At 39.1% G+C, this 26,535-nt stretch overlaps 1 protein-coding gene and 1 pseudogene across 4 annotated transcripts in view; both read left to right on the top strand.

Annotated features, from left to right (window-relative positions):
- The window catches only part of PCSK6 (proprotein convertase subtilisin/kexin type 6), a 256,959-nt gene that overhangs the window by 98,327 nt on the left and 132,097 nt on the right, over positions 1 to 26,535 (top strand). For all 4 annotated transcript variants that reach the window (XR_005008948.1, XM_036735030.1, XM_036735031.1 and 1 more), the window contains exons 7-9: positions 5,128 to 5,300; positions 11,763 to 11,975; positions 20,499 to 20,599. Coding sequence is in view for 3 of the 4 variants with exons in the window: in XM_036735030.1 (XP_036590925.1) it covers positions 5,128 to 5,300; positions 11,763 to 11,975; positions 20,499 to 20,599 (487 nt within the window). In the remaining variant the exon portion in view is untranslated. The remainder of the gene's footprint in view (positions 1 to 5,127; positions 5,301 to 11,762; positions 11,976 to 20,498; positions 20,600 to 26,535) is intronic.
- LOC118828441 lies at positions 24,771 to 25,276 on the top strand (annotated as a pseudogene).

The raw sequence follows: 26,535 nt of genomic DNA, 5'->3' as shown, positions 1-26,535 counted from the left end.
TGTCTGGATATACTTATGTTCCAGTCACTCTGACCTATGTTTTACTGGATTCCCTGGATCAAGATGCTGTCAGTATTTCCATGGACCAGTCAATCACCTCACTGGCTGGGAGAACCTAGCACAAGAAGTTATAGATATATTTCTAAAGCATTATAGCATGTTTCATTTAAGAAATACCTAGGAAAATGTGAATTTCCAAAGTTGATAAGTTTAGGGAGTTCTTTATTCTTTTTATAAAATGAATTTGGGGAATTCTTTAAATAGCAAGTATCTTCTACACAAAATCCATTTAAATGTTCTTTTACAAACCATTAACTACAACTTGACAGTGTGGCTAGAGGGCTGATGGATGTAAAAACTAATGTGTTAGGGATTACAGCCAATTGAATATCAATCAGAAATGAAGATAGAGCATCTCTAGAATAATAATTTAAGTCAATGAGAAAATAGGATTTAATTAACAGATAATTTCTCAGGAACTTGGTTATTGCAGAAAGCTAAGTATATCCTCCAGGGAATGATCTCCAAAGTAGGGGCTGTGCTAGACCTTGCTGGGGATATATAACCTTTCCCCAAGGGGTATGGGAACCAACCAATGAGAAGGTGGGAAGATTGGTCACATCCCTCCCTTCCCCTCATAGTTATTTATGGGACTTATCTCCAACAAATCCACACCTAGTCTTGTTCCTCAGCATTTCCCCATTTTTGGTCCCCGCTTCCACCAGCCCTGTGTAAACTTTTGCTACAACCCCCCATTCTGAACCCAGACTCCCCTTGTTAGTGCAGTTACAACTTAAGCACTGCCCAGGGCAGAAACCATGCAGTGTTATCAGAAAAATCCGCACCCCCCCCCCACACAATACAACATACCTATATCCTCTACCCTCTAAATTACCTAGGTCATTCCTTGAAGGGCCAGCTTTGCATTCTGGGGTCCTGAGGTAAGAGCTTCACCCTACCTTTTGAATGGTACTCAATGAGTCCCATAGAATGAGCAGGTATGAAAAAGTTGCAATTTGAGTTACTGATCTCATTGCATTGTTCCCCCTCCTCCCCAACCCAACTCTCTTCTGTACTTCCTTATTTCTGTTCAGTGTGCCATCATGTCACCTAAGTCTTCCACCACAGCACCATCTTTGGTTCCTTGATCTCTTTCACTTTACCTATCCAATCAGTTGCCAGATCTTGTTGTTACCAAGACCAAATGTCTAGCACCTTTTCTTCTCTCTACTTACCATAGCCACCACCCTAGTCCTGGACCTAATTGGCTCTTGTTTAGACTTTTGCAATGGCTTTCTAATTAGTCTCTCTGCCTCATCTCTCTCCACTCCAATCCATCTCCCAAAGTTATTTTCCTGAAGTAAAGGTCTGACTGAATCACTCCAATTGTCAATAAGCTCCAGAAGCAACCTATTGATTCTAGAATCAAATGTTATTTCATGTTTGTTTCATCCTTTTCAATTTCTTTTTTGTGTATGTAAATTTTATAATATAAACAATTACTACTTCAGTACTATGGCATATCATTTATAAATAAGCAAATATCCACATTCTTGGGATATTTGCTCAAAAACATTTTACTAGTGGGGCTATGTGGTCCAAGAAGTTTGGAGACCACTGTTTAGCCAGAGCTAAGTCTAGGCTCTTAGTGATTCAAAGAGGATTGAAAGCTAAAAGGAACTTTCATTAGATACAGAAACTGAGGGCTAGAGATGCTAAGTGACTTGACCATGCTTGCATAGATAAATAGTTTAACAGAGCTGGAATTTAGAATCAGGTCTTCTGATTTCAGATCCATTACTCTATCTGTTATACTGCCACTGATGCATCCTTTTCCGTTCTGGTGACAGTGCATATGCCTGCCTCACTAATACCCTTATATTGCTGTCTTCACTTTCTAGGCTAATTAGTCCTCCTGCAAGACAGAAGGTTTAAGAAATTTTAACATTTTACCAGTGAAATAAGCTATTTTAGGCTAAATACCTCTTAAAACATTTATACTTGCTCATTAACTCTAATATGGGGTTGAAATTTAAATTTTCATTTCATGGAAGAATTCATTATCTCACATCTGAACTCGGTGTGTTAGGGGTATACACCAGAACACCTGGGTGGGGTACCCAGATTGCTGAGGAGGCCAATCTATTGAATCACTTAAGATCACGAGGTTCTTATGGATAGGAAAAAATTTTTATTCATACATCTCCCTGCCCCACCTCCCTCCCAGTAGAATATCCTGCCTTCTACTTGACCGAGTGTGAATTTCCTCTTCTCCTCTATTCAACATCTCAAAACCCCTTGTCTCCTCCTTCAGTCTGCTGAAGAGGCAGCCCATCTCCTGATCAAGGCCAACATGTACCTTTGATCCCATCCCTTTCCATCTTTTCCATCACATTCATACACCTCCCCCAAGAACCTAATCTCCCTTCTCCCAATTGTTTTCTCTAATTTCTCCTCATCCCTGCTGCCTGCAAGCAAATTTAGGACTCCTCCATCATTTAAAAACAGCCACAGCAAAAACAAAAACCTCTCTCTTAACCCTACCATTCCCTCAGGTTTTATTCTCTCATCTCTCCTCCTTTCATAGCCAAACTACTAGAAAAAGACGTCTATGCTCCTTGTCTCCACTAGCTCTTCCCTTACTCATTTATCTCCTTGAAGTCTGGCTTCTGACCTTGTCACTGAACCAAAACTGCTCTCTTCAAAGTTACTCTTACTGGCCAGCTCCATTAGCCTTATCTTAGTGCCCAGCCTTCTTGACCCTTTTGTGGCATTTGATGCTATTGCCCAGTCTCTTTGCCTAGCTAATTTCTCCTTTCAGGGTTTTCATAACTGTTCTTTCTTGATTCTTTCTTGTTTCTTCTATGTATCTGATCAATCCTTCTCAGTCTCCTTTGCTGGATCACCACCATTTGTGTCCTGCCCTGTAGGTATGGTTGCATCCTGACATTCTGTTCTGGACCTTCTCATCCCTCTCTATGCCTTTGCTTTTGGTGATCTTATGGGTTCAGTTATTTTCTCCATGCAACTACTTCCAAAATCCACTTTTATCCACTTGCCCAAGCTCTAATATCCCATCACTAACTTCTCATTGGACATTGACAACTGAGTGCCTTTTAGTCATCTAAAACTCAGTATGTCCAAAACAGAACTCATTAAAAAAATCCCAATCCCAAACCCACCCCTTTTCCTAACTTTCTTATTTCTGTCTAGTCCACCACTATCCCCTTCAGTCCCCAAGTTTCACAACCTGGAAGTCATAATCGACTCTTTATTCTCATTTACTCCAGTATCGTATTTATTCTACCTCCACACATCTCTTGCATCTGTTCTCTCCTTTCCTCCACCATGGTCTACCCACCTCTCATTGGAATTATTACAGTAGCTCCCTAATTATTCCCCCAGACTCATTTCCCTCCTCTCCATTCCATCTTCCACTCAGCTGCCAGAGTGACATTCTTACAGGATGGGCCTAACCATGTCACTGCCCTGCACAAGAAACTTCAGTGGCATTCTTTGACCAAACAGGCCTCTACTGGCTTTTCCTTATAGACAAAACATTCCCTCTTCTATCTCTGAGCCTTTACACAGGCTGCAACCCTAGTCACCCACCCTCTCTAGAAGATACTTCCACCACGTGCCACATCTTCAAATCCCTATTCCCTTCAAAGCCTAGCCCCTCTTAGATGAGGCCTTCCCTGAGCCCAGCTCCTAGTGTCCCCCTCCACAAATTATTCTGCATTATAGTGTATATATATTTGGTGTTCACTTATAAAGGTACACATAAGTGGTCCCCCCAATAAATACAAGCTTCTTGAAGGAAGTTACTTTTTCTTTTTGCCTTTGCACCCCCAGTGCCCTAGCATATAGTAGGCCTTTAATAAATGATTGTTGATTGATTTGATGGTAGGTACTTAATAAATGTTGGATTTGTTGATTGAATAAGTGAATGGTTAGGGATTTACTGAGTTTGGACCAAAAAAAATCTTTATTTTCTATTTTAATGATGAGTGGGGCAAGAGGCAACTGTGGAATGACAGGCACAGGAGATGTGGGTAGAACACCACCCTCTGGCCATCTTTCTTCTTGGACAGTAATGGGGATGAGTGCCCTTCCTAGAAGGTTTGATACTGATAGTTCACCCTGGTCCAAATGGTTGATGATGATGATGATGATGATGATGATGATAACTAGCAATTATGTAGGACCTCAAGGTTTCTAAAGCACTTGACGTATCTTATTTGAGCTGCACAATGGTTCTATGAGTCCTATTATTATCTTATTATTATATAATATAATTATTATATATTTATATGTGATATTTATATAATTTATATATTATAATTTATATTTATATAATATTTTATATTTATATATTATATCAGTCCTACTATGATTTTACAGATGAGGAAATTGAAGTTGACAGATCCCCAGGATCACAGAGCTACGAGTCAGGATTTGTATTCAGACCTTCCTGACTCCAACTCAAGTATCCTAGCCACTGTACCACTTAGGTACACTAATATAAGTGATATGGTGGGTAACCCCTTGGACCCTCCACGAAAGGCCTGCTGCCAGAACATCGAGGAGAGGGCTTAATATTTTATAGGTGTAAAAACCAATGACTCGATTATTCATGAATTTAAATGGGGGGGGGTGCAGGTAGAGAATTGATGTCAGTTGAAATAATTAAAAGATCCTAGCATCCATTTGTAGATATACGAGTTGTGAGTTTGGGGGTGAAAAAAGGCAAAACCGGATCAGCATGAGTATGTTGGGGAAAAAACGGTCCACCTTATAAATTTTAAAGTTGTTTTGCTTTATTTGCTTCTTTCTCATATTAGAAACACTTTACAGTGTGGCCTGAGGTGTCGTTTTAATTCTTTCACATCTAGGAACAAATCCACCGGTGCAGAGAGGGAAGAAAGGTTTCCAAAATAACTTTTAAAAAAGAAATTCATTCTAGGGAACTCATTAGGGTACACACAGTGTCATTGTTTTAAGCTGTTTGGGCCTTTGTAAGGCTTTCCGTGTGCCGCAGTGGCTCACAGAGGCCTTTGATTGTAATCACTGCACTTTCATAAAAGCCGTGAAGCACTAACTCCTAATGTTGTTTTGTGCTTTTAGGCATTCGTATGTTAGATGGCGATGTAACAGATGTTGTGGAAGCGAAGTCACTTGGCATCAGACCCAATTACATTGACATCTACAGCGCGAGCTGGGGGCCGGATGACGATGGGAAGACAGTGGATGGTCCTGGCCGCTTGGCCAAACAAGCTTTTGAGTACGGCATTAAAAAGGTGTGGGTAACGGGGTGCTGGAGAATAGCTCTCCTGTTGATGGTATTTCATTTTGTTTAGATTTAAATGTCTCCAGTGTAAATAACCCCATTAAGTTTGACTGCCATACTGTGTGGATGTGCAAGCAGGTGTGTAATTGTGGTCTTACAAAATAGCCATCCAGAAATTCAGGCAGAGGTACTCTGAATTCAGGCTACAGATTTATAGTGCTCGGGGAAAATGGGCAACGTTGGGTTTTGTGTGTCTACTCCGAGAAGCTCGCTCACACAGAATGCCTTCTAATTAGACCTAATGGAAAACAGCAATATGTTATTTTCAATTAGTGGTTCCATCATCAGTAGGAAATTCTAATTTAGAATGGCCACTCTTTATAGTGGTACAGTATGTCATGATGGAAAACTACCGGATTTAGAAGACCTGAGTTCCAATCTAAACTCTGCTAATTACTACTTAAGGGCAGCTAGGTAGCTCAGTGGTTAGAGCACTGAGCCTGGAGTACGGAAGACCTGAATTTAAATCCAGCCTCAGACACTTACTAGCTGTGTGACCCTGGGCAAGTCACTTAACCATGTTTGCCTCAGTTTCTCCATCTGTAAAATGAGCTGGAGAAAGACACGGCAAACCACTCTAGTATCTTTGTCAAGAAAACCCCAAAAGGGGTCATGAAGAGTTAGGTATGACTGAAATGACTGAGCAAGAACAAAATTACTACTTATATGATCTTGGACAAGCCTCTTACCCTCTCTAGTGTTATTTCCTTATTTGTAAAAAAGAATATGCTTGACTTTGACTCCTTCTAGCTCCCCTTATATTAAGATAATATTTAGGATTTCTTAAGTAGATACCTCCATTAGATAAATCAGGATATTGGTAAGGCAGGCTCTGTACTCCTAGCACCTGAGGGGTGTCAGTTCAGCAAATATTTATTAAATGCCTACTATGGGCAAAATTGAGAGCTGGGGCATATAAAGATGAATATAACAGGTCTTGCCTTCAAGAGGCTTACATTCTCTTGCCTCTTCCCTCTTGCTACAGACTGTGACTACTTTGGGACTTAAAATGTACTTAGAGGTCTCTTGTGTTTATTTTCATTAAGACATTTTGAAGAAACAAAATAAAATATTAGAGGAATAAAAACTTGGCTCCAATTCTCAGATTTCTCTCCTTTTTTTATCCTTGTTTCAGCTTTTAAAGTTTCTAAACACACCTTGTTTCTTCTAGTGACACGAGAGGAAGCCTTATATAGTAGGAGAAGCACTGAACTGCAAGTCGAAAGACCTGATTTCTAATTCCAGCTCTGCCACTAAGTAACCATGTGTGATAGGATCAGTATCTCCCAGGGTACCCAGGGGACTAAGACCAAGCCAGGTCATCTTTGATGCAGCTTGCTGGTGGGCTCAGGCTGTGTTGATATGGCTTCCTGCACCCTTACGGGCATAAAAGGCCTAACTAATGTGGAGTCAGAGGCTCTTCAGATGTGGCAGATGTCTTAAAACCTTTAAGTAACTAGGTGACTCAGTGGATAGAAGACCAGACATGAAGTCAAGAAGACTCAAGTTCAAATCTGACTTCAGTCACTTATAAGCTGTATGGCTCTGAGTAAATCACTTACCCTTTGTCTGACTCAGTTTCCTCATTTATTAAACGAGTTCAGACTAGATGATCTCTAATATTATTTTGAACTTAGAAGGTATATGATTCCATTTGATTTCTTCAGAGACCTTTGTACATGGTAGGTACTTAAACAAATGTTGAATTCAAATATTTTTGTTGACCTGGGCCGTATAAAAAGGCATCCCTTAGTCAGTGTTGTGAAGCTTGACCTTTGAGAGATGTGTGTTTGTTGTGCTTCAGAAATGATTGACTAAGACTGAGAATTCAGCTCCCGATGTCTTTGGACCTTTGGACAATCGTTCGGTGGAGCACACTTATATTTTTGTAAGATAAAATGTATAGAGAGAAAAAAAGGGAAACCAGATTCATGTCTATATGAAGCCACAACAATAGCAATAGATAGCATGTGAATTTTTAAAAATTCAGCAGCTTCACAAGAAGTGTCACCAGCAAATGTATAGAAGTTATTATAAGAAAACATTGGAGTCTTTTATTCAACATGCCTGACAATCTATGAGCTTATTTGTATCAGATGTTTCTTGGTAAAGAGGAATTAAAAAATCTTAAAATAAAGCTTAGATTAATCTTCACAGTGGGGGCCTCCATTTCCTAGGTAGGAAGCATCACTTTTAATGTTTTAATTTCCTACTGTCATGTGTATAGAAATAAGCATATGACGTTGTAAGACTTCGGAGATGGTCATTCTTTATGGTTTCAAGAGACCTCTAATACTACAAACTCCAACTTTAGATAAATTCCTGATTAGGTTTATGCAAACAGTAAAAATAAAATCACACACATATTCTGTTACCTGAAATATCAAAATAATTAAGGCAGAAGTGTTTGGGGCTTGAATTGTTCATTCACTTGATGTTATCTAATATTGTTTTCATCACAGTACTTGTACACAGTTGAGGCAGCTAGGTAGCATAGAGCTCTGGGCCTGAAGTCAGGAAGACCTGAGTTCAAATATGGCCTCAGACACTTAGTGGCCATGTAATCCTGGGCAAGTCACTTTACCTCTGTCTGCCTCAGTTTCTTCAACTATAAAATGGGGTAATAATTGCACCTGTGTCCCAGGGCTGTTGTGAAGCTCAAATGAGATAATATTTATAAAGTGCTTAGCCTAGTGCCTGGCACATGGTAGGTGCTTAGTAAATGTTTGTTCCTTTCTCCTTGTACATATTAGACACTCAAGAAATGTTTAGTGTATGGATGAATGGGTAGAAAGTTTGAGTAATACTTTATTTTCATTCTCTTCCCTTAAGGCAAAAAAATATATGATTGGGTTTTCATCATTTTAGCAAAGTAGAGAAATTTCAAATGGAACCAAGCAGTTTCCCCCAAATGTGCTTGTCACAGATTTCTGAAATATTAGATTATGATCTAAGGGAAGGAGTACTGGCCCTAGGAATCAGACAACAAAAAAAACTACGCTCTGGGCCCTCTGTATCAAATTAGTTATGCAACTTCGATGAGCCTCTGTGGGCCTCAGTTCCCTCATCTGTAAAACAGGCTTGGAGTACATGGTTTTTAAAGACCCTTTAAACTGAAGTAAAACGTCCTGTGTGAGGACCCTTAAAAGTGAAGCATTCTATTGCATTAAATTGAAAATTCTCTTACAAATGGAAGGACCTTGAGCCATGCCACCATTCTCATTCATTCTTATTCATCCCACTCCCAATTTTTTTCATAAATTCCTTCTTTGATACGAGGTGATGGTGGTGATATGGGTGGGAAAACTTTTAAATTCATCATTAGGCATATAATAAAACCTCCTCTGAATGGTTTGGCATCACAAAATGCTTTAGCGCACGTATGGATTTGTCATTCTGCTGTGAGAGGCCACACGTTGCTGTAGCTGCTAACAGATGGCAGACATTTACTAGACCTCGGCAGCGGAGCTTTTGAGTTCATGGATGAACTCTTCTGCTCACAGGCACAAAGCTGATGGATGTTTTGATCAGGTCAGTGCTGTGGCTTTAATGAATAAAATATTCGAGTTCAAGGGTAGGGTTTACATTTCATGTGATACCTTCATATTCTACCATAAGCAATTTAAGCAACAGCCTATGAAAATACATACCTTAGCTATTGATGCTTTGAAGTGTCTGAGTTTACAGGTAATAAACATACACTGAGAAAATGGTAAACAGACTTCTTTTTAAATGTGTAATAGCATAAGCTGTGCTATTTCTCTCCCTCCTCTTCTTTGCCTTCTGATTTCCTTGGCAACCCTCAAGTCTCAGTTAAAATCTTTCCTCCTACAAGAAGCTTTTCCCAATCGTCCTTAATGCTATTTCCTTTTCCCTGTTGATTATCTCCAATATATTATATATATGTATGCATTTATTTATCTATTTATATATAAGAATATATACATATATCTACATGCATCTATTTGGAGATATATAAATATTTACATATGAATGCATATGTATACACATGTCTTCAATGTAAATTGGAAATAATATATAGATATCTAAACATATGTATGCACATGTATATATTTATACATGTATTATGTATGTATTGTTGGCATGTCATTTCTCCCATTAGACTGTGAGTTCCTTGAGTGTAAGGACTGTTTTTGTCTTCCTTTATTTCTCCAGTGCTTAGCACACTATCTGGCACACAATAGGTCCTTAATAAATGTTTATTGGCTTGATTCTTTAGCCAGAGTATATAGCTGTTTAGATCATTTTGACTGACATTGTAGTAAAAGTGATGCATGTTCTACTTTGTCAAAATGACAGTATTTTATAAAGAACTTTGTTGAATGCATGTTGGGGAGGGGGATAATATTCTTCAAAGTCAGATTAAATATGGGCAGGAAATATTTCTTGAATTGGATTATTGTTACTGAGAATGGACTGATTTGAGGTGTTCTCAGCTCTTTGGAGATCATGTATATGCACAAATGTATCTATTTGTTTTGTGGAGTCAGGAAGATCCGAGTTCAAATTCTACCTCAGACACTTCCTAGCTGTGTAATCTAGGCAAGCCACATAATTTCCCTTAGCTTCAGTTTCCGCATCTGTAAAAGTGAGATAATGATAGCACCCAACTCCATAGGGTTGTTGTAAAGATCAAATTAATATTAAATATTAATAATGAAACTTTAAAGAATTACATAAGTGTCAGCTGCTGTTATCAGCATCCTCAGCATCATCATTATTACTTTGTACATTGTTCCAAAGGGTTGACTCATCAGATAAATGTGAATAGCCTTTCTACTCATGTTTTGGCTGTGCTAATTATTTTAGTCAAGTCTGACAATCCCACTTTTTAAATTTAGAAAGGAATCCTTATAGTGTAGTAGCTTATATGCAGAGACAGTGCATGCAAATGAATAAATTTTTCTTATATTCTCTGTTAACTTCTCCTTGCTGGAGAAAATGCAAAGAATGATAAAAATAAAATAATCTGACAGGCCATTTGATCTATGCATACAACTAGCTGATGGGTTACTGCACAGAAAGACCTACATGGTAGAAGTTGGCTTTAATTTTCTGAATGTGATTTTGGTATTTCCTACCAGGAGCAGGGTCTCAAAATTGCATCAGCCCAAAATTAGAAACAGGATTTTAGATTTGAGGTTGAAAACTGTCTCCAAATCTAACAGTGAGCTAGCCAAAATTAGGAACAGTAGTGCTACTTCACCATATATCTCAATCCCCAATTCAGTTGGGGTTAGCCATTTGGTCTGGAAAGCTTATGTCATTGAGGGTGAATAACAAGCACTGGCCAAGATTTTAGTGATTTGGGGAGACAGATGGTGTGGTTCTGGGTAGTTATTGCTGAATAGCAGGGCTCTTTTTAGCAATTTGATTAGTTCTTTCAGGCTAATTCAGTTAGTTTGACCATTTTCTTACAGTCAAAATGATTGACAACACAGATGTATGCATAGATACATCCTATGCGACTCTAGTGGCAATACACTAAAACCTACCTGTAACATGTCATTTCTGTTGTTTTCATTTGTACTCTAAAAAAAACTTAACATAAATATACTAAATATTCCTAGGTTTTACTCTCTCAATCTGCCATCACATTGGTGTGGTTGTGTATTATTTTCATTAGGCCATCAAGGAGCAACACAAACCCCCACGAAAAACAGCATTTTGTTTATTTAAAAAGAGATCTCTCATCTCTAAATCATTCTTCCCTTTTCCTACTTTTAGTGCTCGTGTTTTTCTTCCTAAAATGTTCAAATACGTTTAATAAGATCCTAGAATTAGAGCTAGAAGGGATTTCAGAGGTAATTGATTTTAATCTTTTCATTTTTACAGATGAGGAAACTGAGGCTTAGAGAAGTTAAGTGACATCCTCATAGTCGCATAGCTACTAAGCATCACAAAGGGGATTTGGACCCAGGTTTTACTGACCCCAAGTTCATCATGCTAATGCTGTGCTACTTGTTGAGACTAATCTTGTACCAGAATTCTACATCTCTAAATCCCCAATTAAAAGGTTAAATTTAGTCATAATTGGCAACCTGTATATTATTTGGCGCACAGTAGGTTTTGAAAATATATTATTATGAGTGGTGACCCAAAAACTTATGTCCTTATTTTGAAATTACAAGAGTATGGTCATGTCTCTCCATTATTCTACAAGCCTCTGTTACCTCAAGCAAAAATACTATGTTAAAATACAGAATGTAAATCTTGCCTTTTTATGCTTTTGCTATTATATTTAGGTAGGTAGGGTAAAGAGGAGGATCAGAATGAATGTGAAATTCTAATTCTTTTAGTAGAAAATACCACTAGAGATTTTAGAGTGGAGTTATTGCCTCATTTTAGTAACCCGCTTCCCTCACTTCCACCATCCATCTTTAATTTTTAGGGTCGCCAGGGCTTAGGCTCCATCTTTGTCTGGGCTTCAGGAAACGGAGGAAGAGAAGGTGACTATTGCTCCTGTGATGGCTACACCAATAGCATATACACTATCTCTGTCAGTAGTACCACAGAGAATGGTTATAAACCTTGGTATCTTGAGGAGTGTGCTTCTACATTGGCTACAACCTACAGCAGTGGAGCATTTTATGAAGGAAAAATCGTAAGTTGTATGTGCTTCTTTCTAATCTACTTGAAGAATTTATGAAATGACTTGTAAAATTTCTATCTGGGGCTTTAATTGGGAAAAATATTTGATATTTTATGTCAGATGGGCAGAGTAGAATGACTGTTCTGTCATCAGCAGCTTCATTTTACTTCAGAATTAACTATTTAAATGTAAAGGTAAGTCATAGAACTTTGGAATTCAGGAGAGAAGAAAACAGATTCTTTTCCACTTTCTTGGGCTTTTCTTTTTGACGTTAATGCAAAAACACAAAATCCATAGAGTTTCTAATATCTAAAAATAATGATTAAGAACCAATTTAAATAAACTATCAACTCTGGCAAAAAAAAAAGACAGTGGACAGAAGTAAAGACAGCAATTCAAATATTTCTTGAGAATTTTTTACCTATGCAAAACAACTGACATGACTAGAGACAAAAATCATCTAAGAACTACCTCATCAAGAAAACACAATCTCCTTGTAAAACAGAAAAACATAGCAGCAAAGATCAACACCTTTGCTATTTAGACGATGTGTAAAACACTATGAAGAAGAATGCAAAACTAAAGTGTTATCACCTTTCAAAGTGTAGCAGTTGAAGAAAGCAATTCTAAAGAGAGAGAAATCCAGATCTATTAAACAATCCCAAGAGTATTTGTTTGTACATGAAGCCAATTGAGACAATAAATCAATTCAAAGTAGAACAGACCTATTAGCATTTTTGTGGCCATTTATTTTTGAAGAGGGGCAAATATCATAACTACCACATTTAGATTCTGCCCCCTCAGTACCTAATGTACCTTGTGAAAAAGTGGCCAAGTCACTTAAGAAGGGAAAATATGGAAAAAACAAAAAACAAAACCAACTGCAAATAACCAAATGAATATAGAGGAAATTTTTGCTAAAGAACATAATTTTGAGAAACTTTGGGATCAATTTTCAAATTATCTTAAACAGAGGAATAATATCTGGTACCCTGAATCTAAGAGCCTTGGGAATAGCAATGCTTCCAGCCCAGTGCCGTCGGTCATCACCTTGGATATATAGCCTGGCAACATCTCCTACAGAGTCTGCTGCCACTACAACTGAAGGCCCAGAAAAGGAAGTTCTTGCTACCAAAGTCCTTGGCACTGTCACACACAGATATGTTTTTATAAGGGGAAAGGACATTAAGGACATCATCATTAATGACATCATCTCTGGGGCTGCAGCCTGAGGACCATAGGATGTTTCCATCTTACTTGCAGGTGAAACTTTTCTGCATGCTGTCTCCCCTGCATTAGAGCTTGAGCTCCTTGAGAACTAGGGCTGTCTTACATTTCTGTTTGTATCCCCACACTTAGCACAGTACTTTGCACACAATAAGCATTTTTTAAAAAATTTTATTTATTAAAATTTTAATTTATGGGATAAAACAAGCATTTCCCTTACATAGTATAATAAAAAGTATAGTATACTTAGTATAGTATACATAACATAGTATAATAAAAAAAAGATTGCATATGAAACTGCAAATCCATTATGTACATTTTGCTACTCCCTTTAAGGTTATCATGTAAATTTCTTTTTTCCCCTTTTTTCCTTTTTTCTTCCCTCCCTCCACCTTAGAGATGGCTACCATTAGACCCAAATATGTATGCATATATATGTCATATATATAAAACCATTCTATACATAGTTCATACATATTCATAGTTTCTCTGGATGCAAATAATTTCTTCCTTCACATGTCCCTTTGCAGTTAATTTGGGTATTTATAACAGTCAAAAAGACTTATTCACTCAAAGTTGTTCTTAAAACAATATTGTTACAGTGTTCAATATTCCTTTGGTTCTGCTCATTTCACTCTTCATTATTTCATGTAAGTCTTTCCCTGTTTTTCTAAGATCATTAAGACCATCATTTCTTATAGCACAGTAATATTCTGTCACAATATACCACAACTTGTTTAGCTATTCCCCAATTGACAGGTATCTCCACAGTTTCTAGTTCTTTGCCACCAGAAAGAGAGCTGCTATAAACATTTTAGAATATATATGTTCTTTTCATTTTTCCTTATCTTTGGAAACACACCTAGTAGTGGTATTGCTGGGTCAAAGTATATAGGCAGTTTAATAACTCTTTGGGCATAATTCCAGATTGCTTTCCAAAAAGCACTTCTTAAATGTTTTATTTTTTCACTCATTCATTTATGGAAAATGTTGGAAAAGATAACTGGTTGTTCTTTTATTATTAAAAAGTGACTGAGGGGTAACAAGGTGGTGCAGTAGATAGAGCACCAGCCCTGGAGTCAGGAGGAACTGAGTTCAAATCTGACTTCAAACACTTACTATCTGTGTGACCTTAGGCAAGTTACTTAACCCTGATTGCCTCCAAAAATTTTTTTTAAAAAAAGATTGAAAAAATAATAATACGCAACATGTTAATAGTGCTTTAAGGTTTGTAAAGCATTTTATATCTATTATGTAAATTGACCTACTATCTTATTTGATTAACCATCAACCTCCATGCCTTCTAACTTATCTCTTTAAACTCTTACTGAGAATGGCTTATGCTCTCTCAGAAATTAATTTACTCCCTGCTCCTCGTACTTCACAAAGCACTTGCATCCTTATCATGCATTATAAGGTATTATGTTGTACCAAAGAAATCTATAAGTTACATATTCAGAAGTGTCATGGAAGATATTATGTAGAAAAATCCAAACAAAAGAAGGATTCCCTATTGGTGGTGAAGTTCCCTAAATGTTATTGTCCACATATGACACTGTAACATTTACTTCAAGACGGATTCCTCAAAACTTCAGGAAATCCATTGTAGTATGAAAGAGATTGGTCTTAAGTATGCACACGAACCCCACCCCTCACTACCCCCGAAAAATGCTTGCTGCTGGGTAGACAATGACATGAAGCTGGACGGGGACCAGCAAAATGTATATCTTAGATAAGTGCTATAGATAGTCAGTGACCAGGGCCTAAAATTGAGCAGGAGAAAGAAATCAGCCTGTATTGCTCTGGGAAAATTCTAGACTGCTTTAAATGATTCCTAACTTCTCATCATCCACAAATCTCATTTCATTAACACCAGTATTTTGATGGTGCTACATGACTATGAACTAACTTTACAAATAATCTAAAGGACAGCAGAAATCCATCAATCAGTAAACATTTATTAAGTACTCAGTACGGGTCAGGCACTGTGCTAAACACTGGGGATCAAAAAAAGAGGCAAAAGACAGTCTGTGACCTCAGGGAGCTTGCAAACTAATGAGAAAGATACCGCACAAACAAATATACACATATCAAGCTATATACAGGATAAATACGAGATAATTGAAAGAGCAAAAGTACCGGAATTAAGAGGAGTTTAGGGAAAGCTTCCTGAAGGGGAAAAGCAGGTTGGGGCACTTACTAACAGTACTTTGCCCAGGATAAATAAATGCAAACCGTAAAAGACATTGCTGACAACACATATGACCATAAAAGATGGTGGGCCCATTATATAGTGAGAATGAGAGATAATATAAGAACAGCATAGTTGCTCTAAAATACCCTCTGTTTAAAAAAAACAGAATGGGAAAAAGGCTTTCAATGTACTGAGTGGATTCCTTGAAAATGACTTCTGGAAAGACACAGACAGGAATTTCACAGGATGAGAAAGTGTGAGGGGACTGTGATCTATACCCATGATATAATGGATTTCTCAAACAACATCAAGTTGACCATTTGTCAAAATGTTTCAAAACTGGGATGGAGCAAAAAGATTCTTGGATGAGGAGTTAGGAGACCTGGGTTTTAGTTCTAATTCTGCCACAAAACTGCTATGTAACCTAGGGCAAATCATGTTATCTCTCTGGCCCTCGTTTATATAACCAGAGTGATGGGCTAGATGTCATTTCTATAACTGAAATTCTGATTTTACTTGGGATTCTGTCAATAAGTTCAATTTCCACATGTAAATGGAGTGAGGGAAGGATACTACTCTAGGTGTTTAGAGACAGATTTTTTCATGGATATGTCTTGAATGTTCTCTGTTTTTATCAATTATCCTCTTCCATTATAGGGATTTTTCCTTTGTACATGAAAGCAGTATTTTAGAATTTAAATCTATAAATTCATGGGAAATGAGCATTAGTTTAACTCTGATTTATCTTAACACAGTCTTTTAAAAAATATTTGGGTGGGTTTAAAGATTGATATTTTACTAACTTTTTAAACTGTCTTAAATTTAAAAGTAATGCATAATTCAAATTATTGGTTATTAAAGGGGTCATTTTACACATGGTTAGGCCAAAACTGTAATGTTAGACAGAAACAGTTTAATTTTAAAGCTCACTAGCATTGCTTTATTACCCCTGCTGCTGAGCCACATCTTTAGAAATTATGTGCAAATTTATTTTTATGTTTTTCTGTAGAAGCACACAGGCTTCCTGTTCTGGTCTGCTCTGAACCAACCAGAAAGGTCAGCTATAATAGCTCTCAGCACAGCCTGGCAGCGACTCTGACTAGTTTACTATGTTATTAATTCAATGTAGTATTTTCCTTTTCTCTTGGAATATGTGTTCCCAGGATATGCTGCTGAGATTCTGAATGGTGTCCTTATCTACTGGCTCCTTCCCTGCTGCCTTGCAAACTGGCCTGGGGCTGGCTTCTCCATCCCTAGAAAACCTTTACTTGACCCTGCTGTACACTCAAGTGCTTATCTTATATCTTTTCTCCCTTTCATGGTCAAACTCCTAGAAAAAAGCTGTCTACACTCATTTCTTCTAACAGTGTCACTTCTCATTCATTTTTCTAACCCCTTTCTGTCCCTAGGGCTTCAATGAAACTTATCTCCATAGGTTAGTGATCTCTTAATTGCTACATTTCCTAGCCTTTTCAAAGTCTTTCTACTTGTATTCTCTGCATCTTTTGACATTGTTGGGCACTTTCTCCTGCTAGATACTTTCTCCTCCCTGGATTTTCATTACATGTTTATCTGCTGGCTTTTCTTCCTGCTTGTCCGATCACTTCTTCCCAGTGTCCTTTGCTGGTTAGGCAGTCATACCCTATTCCTTAAGCATGGGTGTGTCTCAGGGCTCAGTCCTCAGTCCTGTTCACATGTTAGTTATTTCTTCAGCTCCATGAATTCAATGATCATCTTCATAAGGTGAACTTCCATGTCTATATATTGTCCAGTCCTCTCCTTCCCCTGAGCTTTTGCATCCCACCAGTGGCTTTCTTGGATTTATCCACCCAAATATCCCATCTCAAATTCAGTGTGCCCAAATTAAATTCATTGAACCTACCCCTGCTAGACAATTTATTATTACTCTTATAGGCATCAACATCATCAAGCCACCTTGGTTCGCAACCAGAGAGTCATTCTTGACTCTTCACTCTTCCTCACCCCCATATTCAATCAGTTGCCCCATCTTATAAACTTTGTCTGTATAACACCTTTCTGCCTACAAGACTACTACCCTAATTTAGGTCCTTATCACTTCTTGCCTAAAATTTTGCAACAGCATCTTACTTGGTCTTCTTGCTTCTGGTCTCTCTCCTCTCTGAGGATAAACATCTGGGAGGCTTCCTTTGTGGGGCTGCCCGAATCATCCTTAAGTACAGGTCTGAACATAGCATTTCCCTACTCAGGAACCTCTGATGACTTCCTGTTGACTCTAGGATAAAATATAAACTTTTCACCTTCGTATTTAAAGCTTTTCAGAACCTGCCTCCAGCCTAGCTTTCCAGGCTTCTTTCACATCACTTCTTATCCTGCATTCTGTGTTCTTGATAAATTAGCTTGGACTTGACATTCCAGCTCCCACCTCCTTGCCTTTCCATAGGCCACCCCACCCCCCCCCCCGTGCCTCTCCTTCCCTTTGCCTCTTAAAATGAATCCTTAGCTTATTTTAAGGCTCATGGGCCATATACTATAGGAATCCTTTCTTGATAGGTGGCATAATATAGTGGAAAGATGAAAGGATTTGAGACCAGAGAACTTGCCACTTACTACCCGTGTGACTTTGAATGTCATTTAATCTCTCCAAACCTCTTTGATATCAGAGAATTGAAAAATTAATAATTTTTTAAAATGAAGGCATTGGACCAGATGGCATCTAAGTGCCTTCCAGCTTCAAAAATGGGATCCTGTGAGCTTGTATTTCCTTATCTATAATCATGCTTAGAACATAAAATCCTTGAGGGAAGGTAATGTTTCACTTTCACCATTCTATCCCCAGGGCTTCATAGATGATAAGCAATGAATAAACATAAATGCTTGTTGAATGAAAGTGAATTTAGTCAAGTTTAAGTATTGACTTGCTCAAGTCTTATTTAACCAAAGCTTATGTCGAAGCCTGACGAGGGCCAATTGATTGAACTAAAAGTTTGGAGCATGTGTTATAGTGTACTGTAGACTTGGTGCTGCTTTGATGGTATCTCTCAACCCATGGAAGCAATGGCATAGCTTTATTTGCTTAATAAGCACTGCATATGTGCAAGAGTTAGAAGTAGGCAAAATCCTTTGATACAAATTAAGACATTTCTTTTCTCTTAGAGATGATGTGATGGTAAGAATTTCTTGTTTTCTTAAGCTTAGTGGCAATTTCCTATGATATAATGATAGCTTGGGCAATTTACACACACACACACACACACACACACACATCCACTCCAGCTTAGTAAAAACATCTCCTTTGTAACTTGGGTTTCTAGTTTTATTTTTGGTCTTTTCATCTATCCGTCACTCATAATTAAGCTTTCCCATGTTCTTTCATAAGGAAAGCCCTTCCTGGAAAGTGTAGTATTTGACTTAGCAGAACTAGGAAAAATGTACATCTCTCCAACCCATACCAGACTATCCTTTACACCCACCTTCTCCTCCTTTGAAAGATATTTGCCACAGCTATTCTCATGTGTTTCCTACCCTCTTACCCAGCTGGTATAGTTATACTGGCAGGGATGGGGAGGGCAGTGAATTTCCATTAACTCCCTCACATAATCTTCTGCTGTCTAGCAGATGTACTCATACAGGTCAGTCTCCCTGCTTCACCAGTCTCCATACATACTACACCCTACATTTATACAGTAAAACATTCAGGAAGAGAACCTATAATACTTTGAAGAGCATCTGGCTGGGGGGAGAGGGAGTCATTATTCTGAAAGGTTATGAAGGATTGTTATGGGATTCTTAGTACTTAGTGGAAATTGTGCCCTTCAACTCGTGATCCTCTGAGTAGGGGAGCATCTGCCTTGCAAATACTTCCCAAGATCCTTTGGCTTTATCATCTGACCTGCTACTCTTCTTGCCTAAGTTCTACTCTGCCTTTCTTTCTGTCATGAACGAAACATAAACAGGAACCCTCCTTTATGTCTGGTCTCACTCAGTTAGACTATGAGCTTCTTGAGACGCAGAAATGCCTCTGTTTTGATTAGTATCTCCAGAACTTGATCCATAGTAAATGCTTTTCCATTCCATTTCATTGCACAACTAAGATAATAAATAATTCTTGGAAAATATACCTGAAGATGAGCAATAACTTCCCAGACATGCATGGATGAATGCAATAAAAGTAACTCCCTAATGTTTCACTCCTCCTCCCAATTTTTATAGTATCCAAATAGCTGACAGGACAGAGGCACCATATTACAGACCAGTAGCCACCTGTTGATAAATAATATACAGTCCAAGTTCATAGAAGTCAGGTTAAAGTGAAGTGGAAGCTCAGAAACCAGATCCAACATCTTCTTTTCTAAGAGGACCATAAACTTTTTTTTTTGTTAACTCACTGATAAGTGGGAGTGGGAGATTGTTCCATGTTTACAGGCTTTTGTGAAGAAGAAAATGTGTTTTGCATAGCCAGCCTCAAAGCTCAGACAGTAGCTGTTTGTATAAAAAGTACTGGTGGAGAACGTATGATCTTTTTTTGATGTGCAGGCAAAAGTGCTATTCTGAATCATATGGTCACCTATGTGAGAGGTGTTGACATAACTCTCGTCGAGATATTTCCTACTGCTTTAAATTGCTAGAGTGACTCATGCTGTTAACTGCTAGTGCCATTGGCAAGTGTAGTGACTCACTAGATAGCAATGACTGAGAAACACAGTGCCCAGAAACCCAGAGGAGAATGGAAGTGTGAGGTGGCCTTTATTTTTTTTCAGGAACAATGAAGCTCATATGTGATATCACCCTATCTGTTTATGTTAGATCGACACTTGTTGATTTTCTACCCACATTCATAGCCCCAACAGTCATGGTCCTGGATGATCCACATTTTATACACCAAAGCACAATAACTGCCCAAAGAGATCTGGAAATATTTTAAAACTCTGAGTTTTTAATTAGTTCTTGGCCTTGGTTTTGATCTCTGAATCAAACTGCCCACTCCTACGGGAAAGGTCTCCTGCTGTGCACATCTTCATGTACTTGCATCTTAAATAAATTCTTATGCTCCTTGAACTCAGATCTATCTTGTTGACTCCGCGGTGAAATCATGGAAGGTGCCTCACTGTGTGCTGTGACATTCTCACCCATAGGTTACCACTGATTTACGTCAGCGCTGCACCGATGGCCACACGGGGACCTCTGTGTCCGCGCCTATGGTGGCCGGTATTATTGCCTTGGCTTTAGAAGCAAAGTAAGTTAACACGTTCATTATTATTTTTTAAGGCAGTCAATGCCGAATGCTTATGTGACCTATTGTTATTAGGACCATAAGAACACTACATGTGTTTGGTTTTATGAGGACAGACGTAACTTAATCTGCATGTGGAGACGTAGTTGGGCCCTATTAATGACAGCAATACTGTCTCCCTTTCTGTGTTATACACTAAGGCAATGCCTTTGTACTACATTAGTTTTCCTTATGCTAATAAATTGCTAGTAAAATGTTAAAGGTTTTTTTTGGCTGTCAGCCACAAAGAAACTTAAAAGATGTCTGTATGTGGATGTGGATGGGGGTGGGAAAAGGAGAAGATTGGCTGTATATGCCTTCTCAGGGTCAAAAGAGAATGTTAGTTTGTTTCAAACAAATGTCCACCGTAAATGGGCCATAACAAGTCGGTCATTTATTGTATCCATTTGTTGTAGATTTAAGATTTTAAAAAGATTTAAAAAGAACTCTTAAAATGTTTAAATACTTCTAATTATGTATTTTTAAAGATGCTAATATGCCTGCAGCTAACTGGAATAGAATATGATTACTATGAATTTAACAAAGAAACTATTAAATGTTTTTAGTTTGAGTACAAATAGGTCAGTTTCTGTGTCCTGAAGCTCTTGAAAAACTCTAAATAAGTTGTTACTTTCAGGGAAAGTTGCATCCACATACTCAGCAATTTATTGGGTTTTTTTTTTTTTTTACATTTCCTCCCCTTTTCTTTTTGGAAACTTGCAATGAATTTTTTATTCAGTGCCAGTAGCATAAACTAACAAGATATAGCCTTCATCTATTACCAAATCCTTCTGACTATGGTGCAAGTAAACCCTGTGTTATAGGAAATGCATACATTAAAATCAGAGGGTTGTCTTCTTCATCATTTTAACTGTTCCTCAGAAACATATGCATAGCTAAAAAGATAACTCTAAATGATGTATAGAATTTTGAACTTATAGGAAGTAAGTTTATTTTACAGAAATGAGCATAACTTTAAAGAATTTTTGGACGGATTTAGGAAGCATGTTAGGAGGCAGCCCTTAAGCCAAGTGCCATATTGCTTCCTCATTCTATTACCTATTGTAAGTTCTTTAACAAATAGAGAAAGGGAACAGAAAATGTCAGAGATCTATGAGTATGAAATCAAAGGGTTCCCTAAAAGGAAGAAGATCTCATGGGCCACAGGTGGACAAGGGCACATAGAACCTTATTCAAGAAATAGTTATGGAATTTCTTTTTCCAACTTTTCCAACTTTATGAGGCAGTGTAGTTCAGTGGAAAGCATACTGCATCCCAGTTCTTCCACTTAGGACCTGTGTGATCTTGGGCAAGTTCCTTAACTTCTTTGGGCCTCAATCTCCTTACCCTTAAAAATGAGGGGTTTGACTAAATCTCTGAAGTCCTCTTTAGCTCAAAATTTATGATCCTTGGCCTGTAATCCTATGACTTTATCATGAAAATCAGAGGGAAAACAGGATTTTCTTAACAGAAACTTGGTTTTATAGTTTGTTGGAACCCATGTCTTTTGTTCTAAAGCAATGGAAACCCCTGTATCAAAACTTTCTAGATGACTAGTTTTTTAGCCTCAGTTAGTTAGGCACAGTTTATTTTTTTTATTATAGGAAGCTGACATTTTTATTCCTGAACCTGCGAAAGAGCATTGGACTGGGAACCAGAAAACCTGAGTTCTAGTACCAGCTCTGCCACTCACTTACCAGGGGGTAAGTTGCAAATGAGGGAATTGGACTAGATGACCATTAGGGTCCCTTCCAACTCTGATCCATGATTCTATGAACATGTGGTTGGAAATAGTGAGTTTAGTAATTATTCCTGTCTTAACTATGAGTATTTCAGGGGGAAAAAATACAGTGGAAGTCCCTGGGGCAAGTATTATATATGAGATGGTACCTGATCTCTTCCTTGCCGCTCCTATTATTCTCTAAGTAAACTCGAAAAAAAAAATCCAGATCTAGACCTGCAATGATAAGAAAATCCCTCCGCACTTCCTGGCTCTGTGTGGCCAATGATACCTATTGGGACATTCAGAAGTAACCTTGCCTAGTACCATTCAGATAGGTAACACTTCTAGACTGGACCTAGAACCTAGTTTCATTATCCATGCTCTAGTCCTAGTATGTGCCATATGAAACCCTTGGAATAGCCTAAGCCATGACCCCAGATCAATACAGACCCCCCAAAAACAACACACACATACACACACACACATCCCATCATAACAACACAAAAGAGGAAACAGAGGACCAGTTATCATGGGTGCCACAACTTTACCTTATCTTTCAACCTCCAAGCACTTTCCCTCCATTCACCCTATTGACTCTCACAGCATATTTTCTCAACACTGAGGGAAGATAGTTTTTCTCCAAAATGCGCCAGGCTTCTTCTTCTATCTGACTTACCTGACAAAAGTGCTGGGGTAAGCAACCGCCACTTGATTAATCCATTTGTCAAAGCCCCAGAGCATCCTATGCTCACTGAGAGGTACCAGGTATTCTCCCTTTCCCCTCCAGATCCTAGGAGTAGTGTCCTCCCTATCATTCTGAGATACTGAATGGGAGCACTGGCAGGTGTCACTGGCCCTCAGGTTCCCCTGTAATCAAAATCAAAGCAGTATTGGACTTGATGGATTCTTCCCTCCAATCCCTATAAAGGGCCCCTTCTTCTCTGATAATTCCTATAAAAGAAGAGAGGAGAAATGGGATTTTCCTATCATTTTGCCCTTTTCCTCTCAAATGGGATAGCCAAGGCCAACCTACCTTATTGAGAGGGGAACTAAAAGGATCAATTTTTAGCTGTTAGTGAGAGGGGTGCAAATAGGGCTTATTTTTACAAGTGATTGAAGGCAGCCATCAGGGCCTCTAAAGGAATTATGTTTCAAGAGGAAAAGAGTGGTAGGCCAAGAGAAGATCTGACAATACATAGAAAAGAGCAGAAGGAAGTTCAGAAAGGGACACATACAGTCAATTTAACACATACTTTAAAAAAGAGTAAACCAGAGGCTGCCTTGGGTCAAGCCAAAGGCTGCCAGTTCTATAAGTTCTAGATAGGGAGAGGCAGAGGGCAAGAACAGAGCCCAAAGCAGTGATCTAAAGGCGGACTTCTCGGAACACGGAGTTAAGGAGAATACGTCCTAAAAGGGAGTAGTAGCTCTCAGTAAAGTCATGGAATCATAGGATTTGGAGCTGGAAAAAGGCCTGAGAAATTATCTAGACCAATTGTTCATTTAATAGGTGAGGAAACTGAGGCCCAAAGAGTTGAGGCAACTTGTTCAAAGTTACACACCTACTAAATGTCAAAGTCAGGATTTGAACCCGGATCCTCTGACTCTGAATCCAAGGTTCTTTCTGCTTTTATCAAACTGCCTCTACAACTGCTTGTCTTAAGCAATCTCCTTGCCCTTTAGGGTGGTGCTGTTTGTTTAAGGACAGTAACACATTAGCCACGCCCCTTTCTTTCTGGGCTGTGTTGGTATTGTTGTGAGCTGGAAGGTTTACCGTGTTCCCTCTTTGTACCACCACACCTGGTGTGCTGTCGGCCTAGATATTAAGGTTGTTTTGGGAGAGCAGATAGTGACCTTTATATGGCAAGCATTTGCTGATTCACAGAAGCCAGATTACTAGGCACTGAGAAGTAGTAAGGAATCAATTGATCCCAGGCTCTTTGCTAAATGCTGAGGATACAATGAAAAAATAAAAAGTGTCCACGCCTTCAAGGAATTCACATCCTACTGGGGGAAATAGATAGATAGATAGATAGATAGATAGATAGATAGATAGATAGATAGAAAAGATGGTAGAACAGCTAAAAGGTAACCTTGGAGAGAAAGCATTAGCAGCTGGGTGACTAGTGATGACAGTGATGTTTTGAGCTAAGTCTGGAAAAAGCCATGGATTTAAGAGGCAGAAGTGAAGAAGGAGTGTATGCCAGGCATAGGGGGATATCAGTGAAAAGATATGAAGATAAGGAGATGGATTGTGGTGTGTGAAACATGACAAGTCAGCTGGTATGACAGGATTGAGTACATGGAAGGGAGCAATGTGTAAAAAGGCTAAAAAAATAGGAAGGCGGCGGCAGTGGCGGTGGTGGTAGTAGGCTTGGCAGTAGCGGTTGAGTCTCGGCGGGCAGACGGGGGTCCAGTCGTTGGAATAGAAGTCTCTCAAAATGGCAGATGACCTGGACTTTGAGACAGGGGATGCAGGGGCATCAGCTACCTTTCCCATGCAGTGCTCTGCCTTGAGCAAGAATGGCTTTGTGGTGCTCAAAGGCCGGCCCTGTAAGATAGTTGAGATGTCCACCTCCAAGACTGGAAAGCATGGCCATGCCAAGGTTCATCTGGTTGGTATTGATATCTTTACTGGGAAGAAATATGAAGATATTTGCCCTTCAACCCCCATACTGGATATGTCCAATATCAAGAGAAATGATTTCCAGCTGATTGGGATTCAGGATGGCTACCTGTCACTGCTCTAGGACAGTGGGGAGGTAAGGGAGGACCTTCGTTTACCTGAGGGTGACCTTGGCAAGGAGATTGAGCAGAAGTATGATTGTGGAGAAGAGATCCTGATAATGGTGCTGCCAGCCATGACAGAGGAAGCAGCTGTTGCAATCAAGGCCATGGCAAAGTAACTGGCCCCCAGGGTGGTGGTGGCGGCGGCGGCGGCGGCAGCAGCAGCAGTGATCAGCACATGAAGAGGCCTTCCCTCTCCTCCCCTGCCTGGTCAGGCTTTGGCCCCACCCTGGCTGGACACCTACTCTATTCCTTTGATGTTTTATTTTGGTTTTTTTTTCTCTCAATCTGGGGAGCTCCCCCCACCCCCACCCCTTTAGTCAAGCCCTATCTCCCCCAACCCCTTGGACAAGATGGGGGCAGGGCCTTGGTAAAACTGCCCCCTTCTCTCCCCTACCTCACACTACAGCCCTGGTGGGGGAGAGGGGATGGGGGCTCCTTGAGATTTAGTTTTTTTCTTTTTTATTATTCAATCTGGAAGCAGAAAGCTGTGGATTTTGGATTCTGGCAAAAATCCTCTGCCACCTCTCCCTACCTATCCTGTCTGGTCCCCTTGTTCCCTATACCTCACCTAGCACCACTTCATCCTCTAACAGGGGACCAGACCCCCTCCTCCATCTGCCTGTGTCTTTCTCCAAATCTCCTTAGTGGGAGAAGGGACAGGAATGGGGAGGGGCTCTATTCCCATCCTCAGGCATCCAGGAGGGCCCCTAGCACCCATGGGCCCTACCCCTCCTTTCGGTTTTCTCACTGACACATTTGTTAAAAATCAAACCTGAATAAAACTACAAGTTTAATATGAAAAAAAATAGGAAGAGACAAGATGATGAAGAGCCTTAAATGCCCAACATAGGACTTTATATTAGATAGTAGGGGTAATAGGGAGCCCACTGGAATTCTGCCAAGTATAGGTGTGACAGGGTCAGACACATGCTTTAGGACAGTCATCTTGGCAGCTTTGTGAAGGTTAGATTAGAATGGTGAGAGACTTGACATAGAGAAACCAAATAGGACGGTATTGCAATAGTACAGATGATAGGTAATGAGAAACTTAGCTAACGTGGTGGTTACATGAGTAAAGAGAAGGGAATGTATTTTAGAAATCTTGTGGAGATTTTTAAAAAATGGCAAGTTTTGGTGATAGTTTGGATATATGGTATAAGAAGCAAAAGTGAAGAATGAACTAAAGTTGTGAGTCTGCATGACTGGAAGGATGCTGGTGCTATCAATAGTAATAGGGAAGTTCAGAAGAGAGGCAGATTGTGGCGAAAAGATAATGAGTTCTTTTTAACATGTTGGGTTTCAGATGCCTATGGAATTTCTAATTCAAACTGTCCATTAGGTAGCTGGTGATAGAGAACTGGAGCTCAGGAAAGAGACTAAGATTGGATAT

Source organism: Trichosurus vulpecula, chromosome 8 (genome assembly GCF_011100635.1).
Source record: "Trichosurus vulpecula isolate mTriVul1 chromosome 8, mTriVul1.pri, whole genome shotgun sequence".
NCBI classification, from domain to species: domain Eukaryota; kingdom Metazoa; phylum Chordata; class Mammalia; order Diprotodontia; family Phalangeridae; genus Trichosurus; species Trichosurus vulpecula.
The sequence above is the reverse complement of the archived record's forward strand: the minus strand, read 5'-3'. Positions and strand labels throughout refer to the sequence as shown.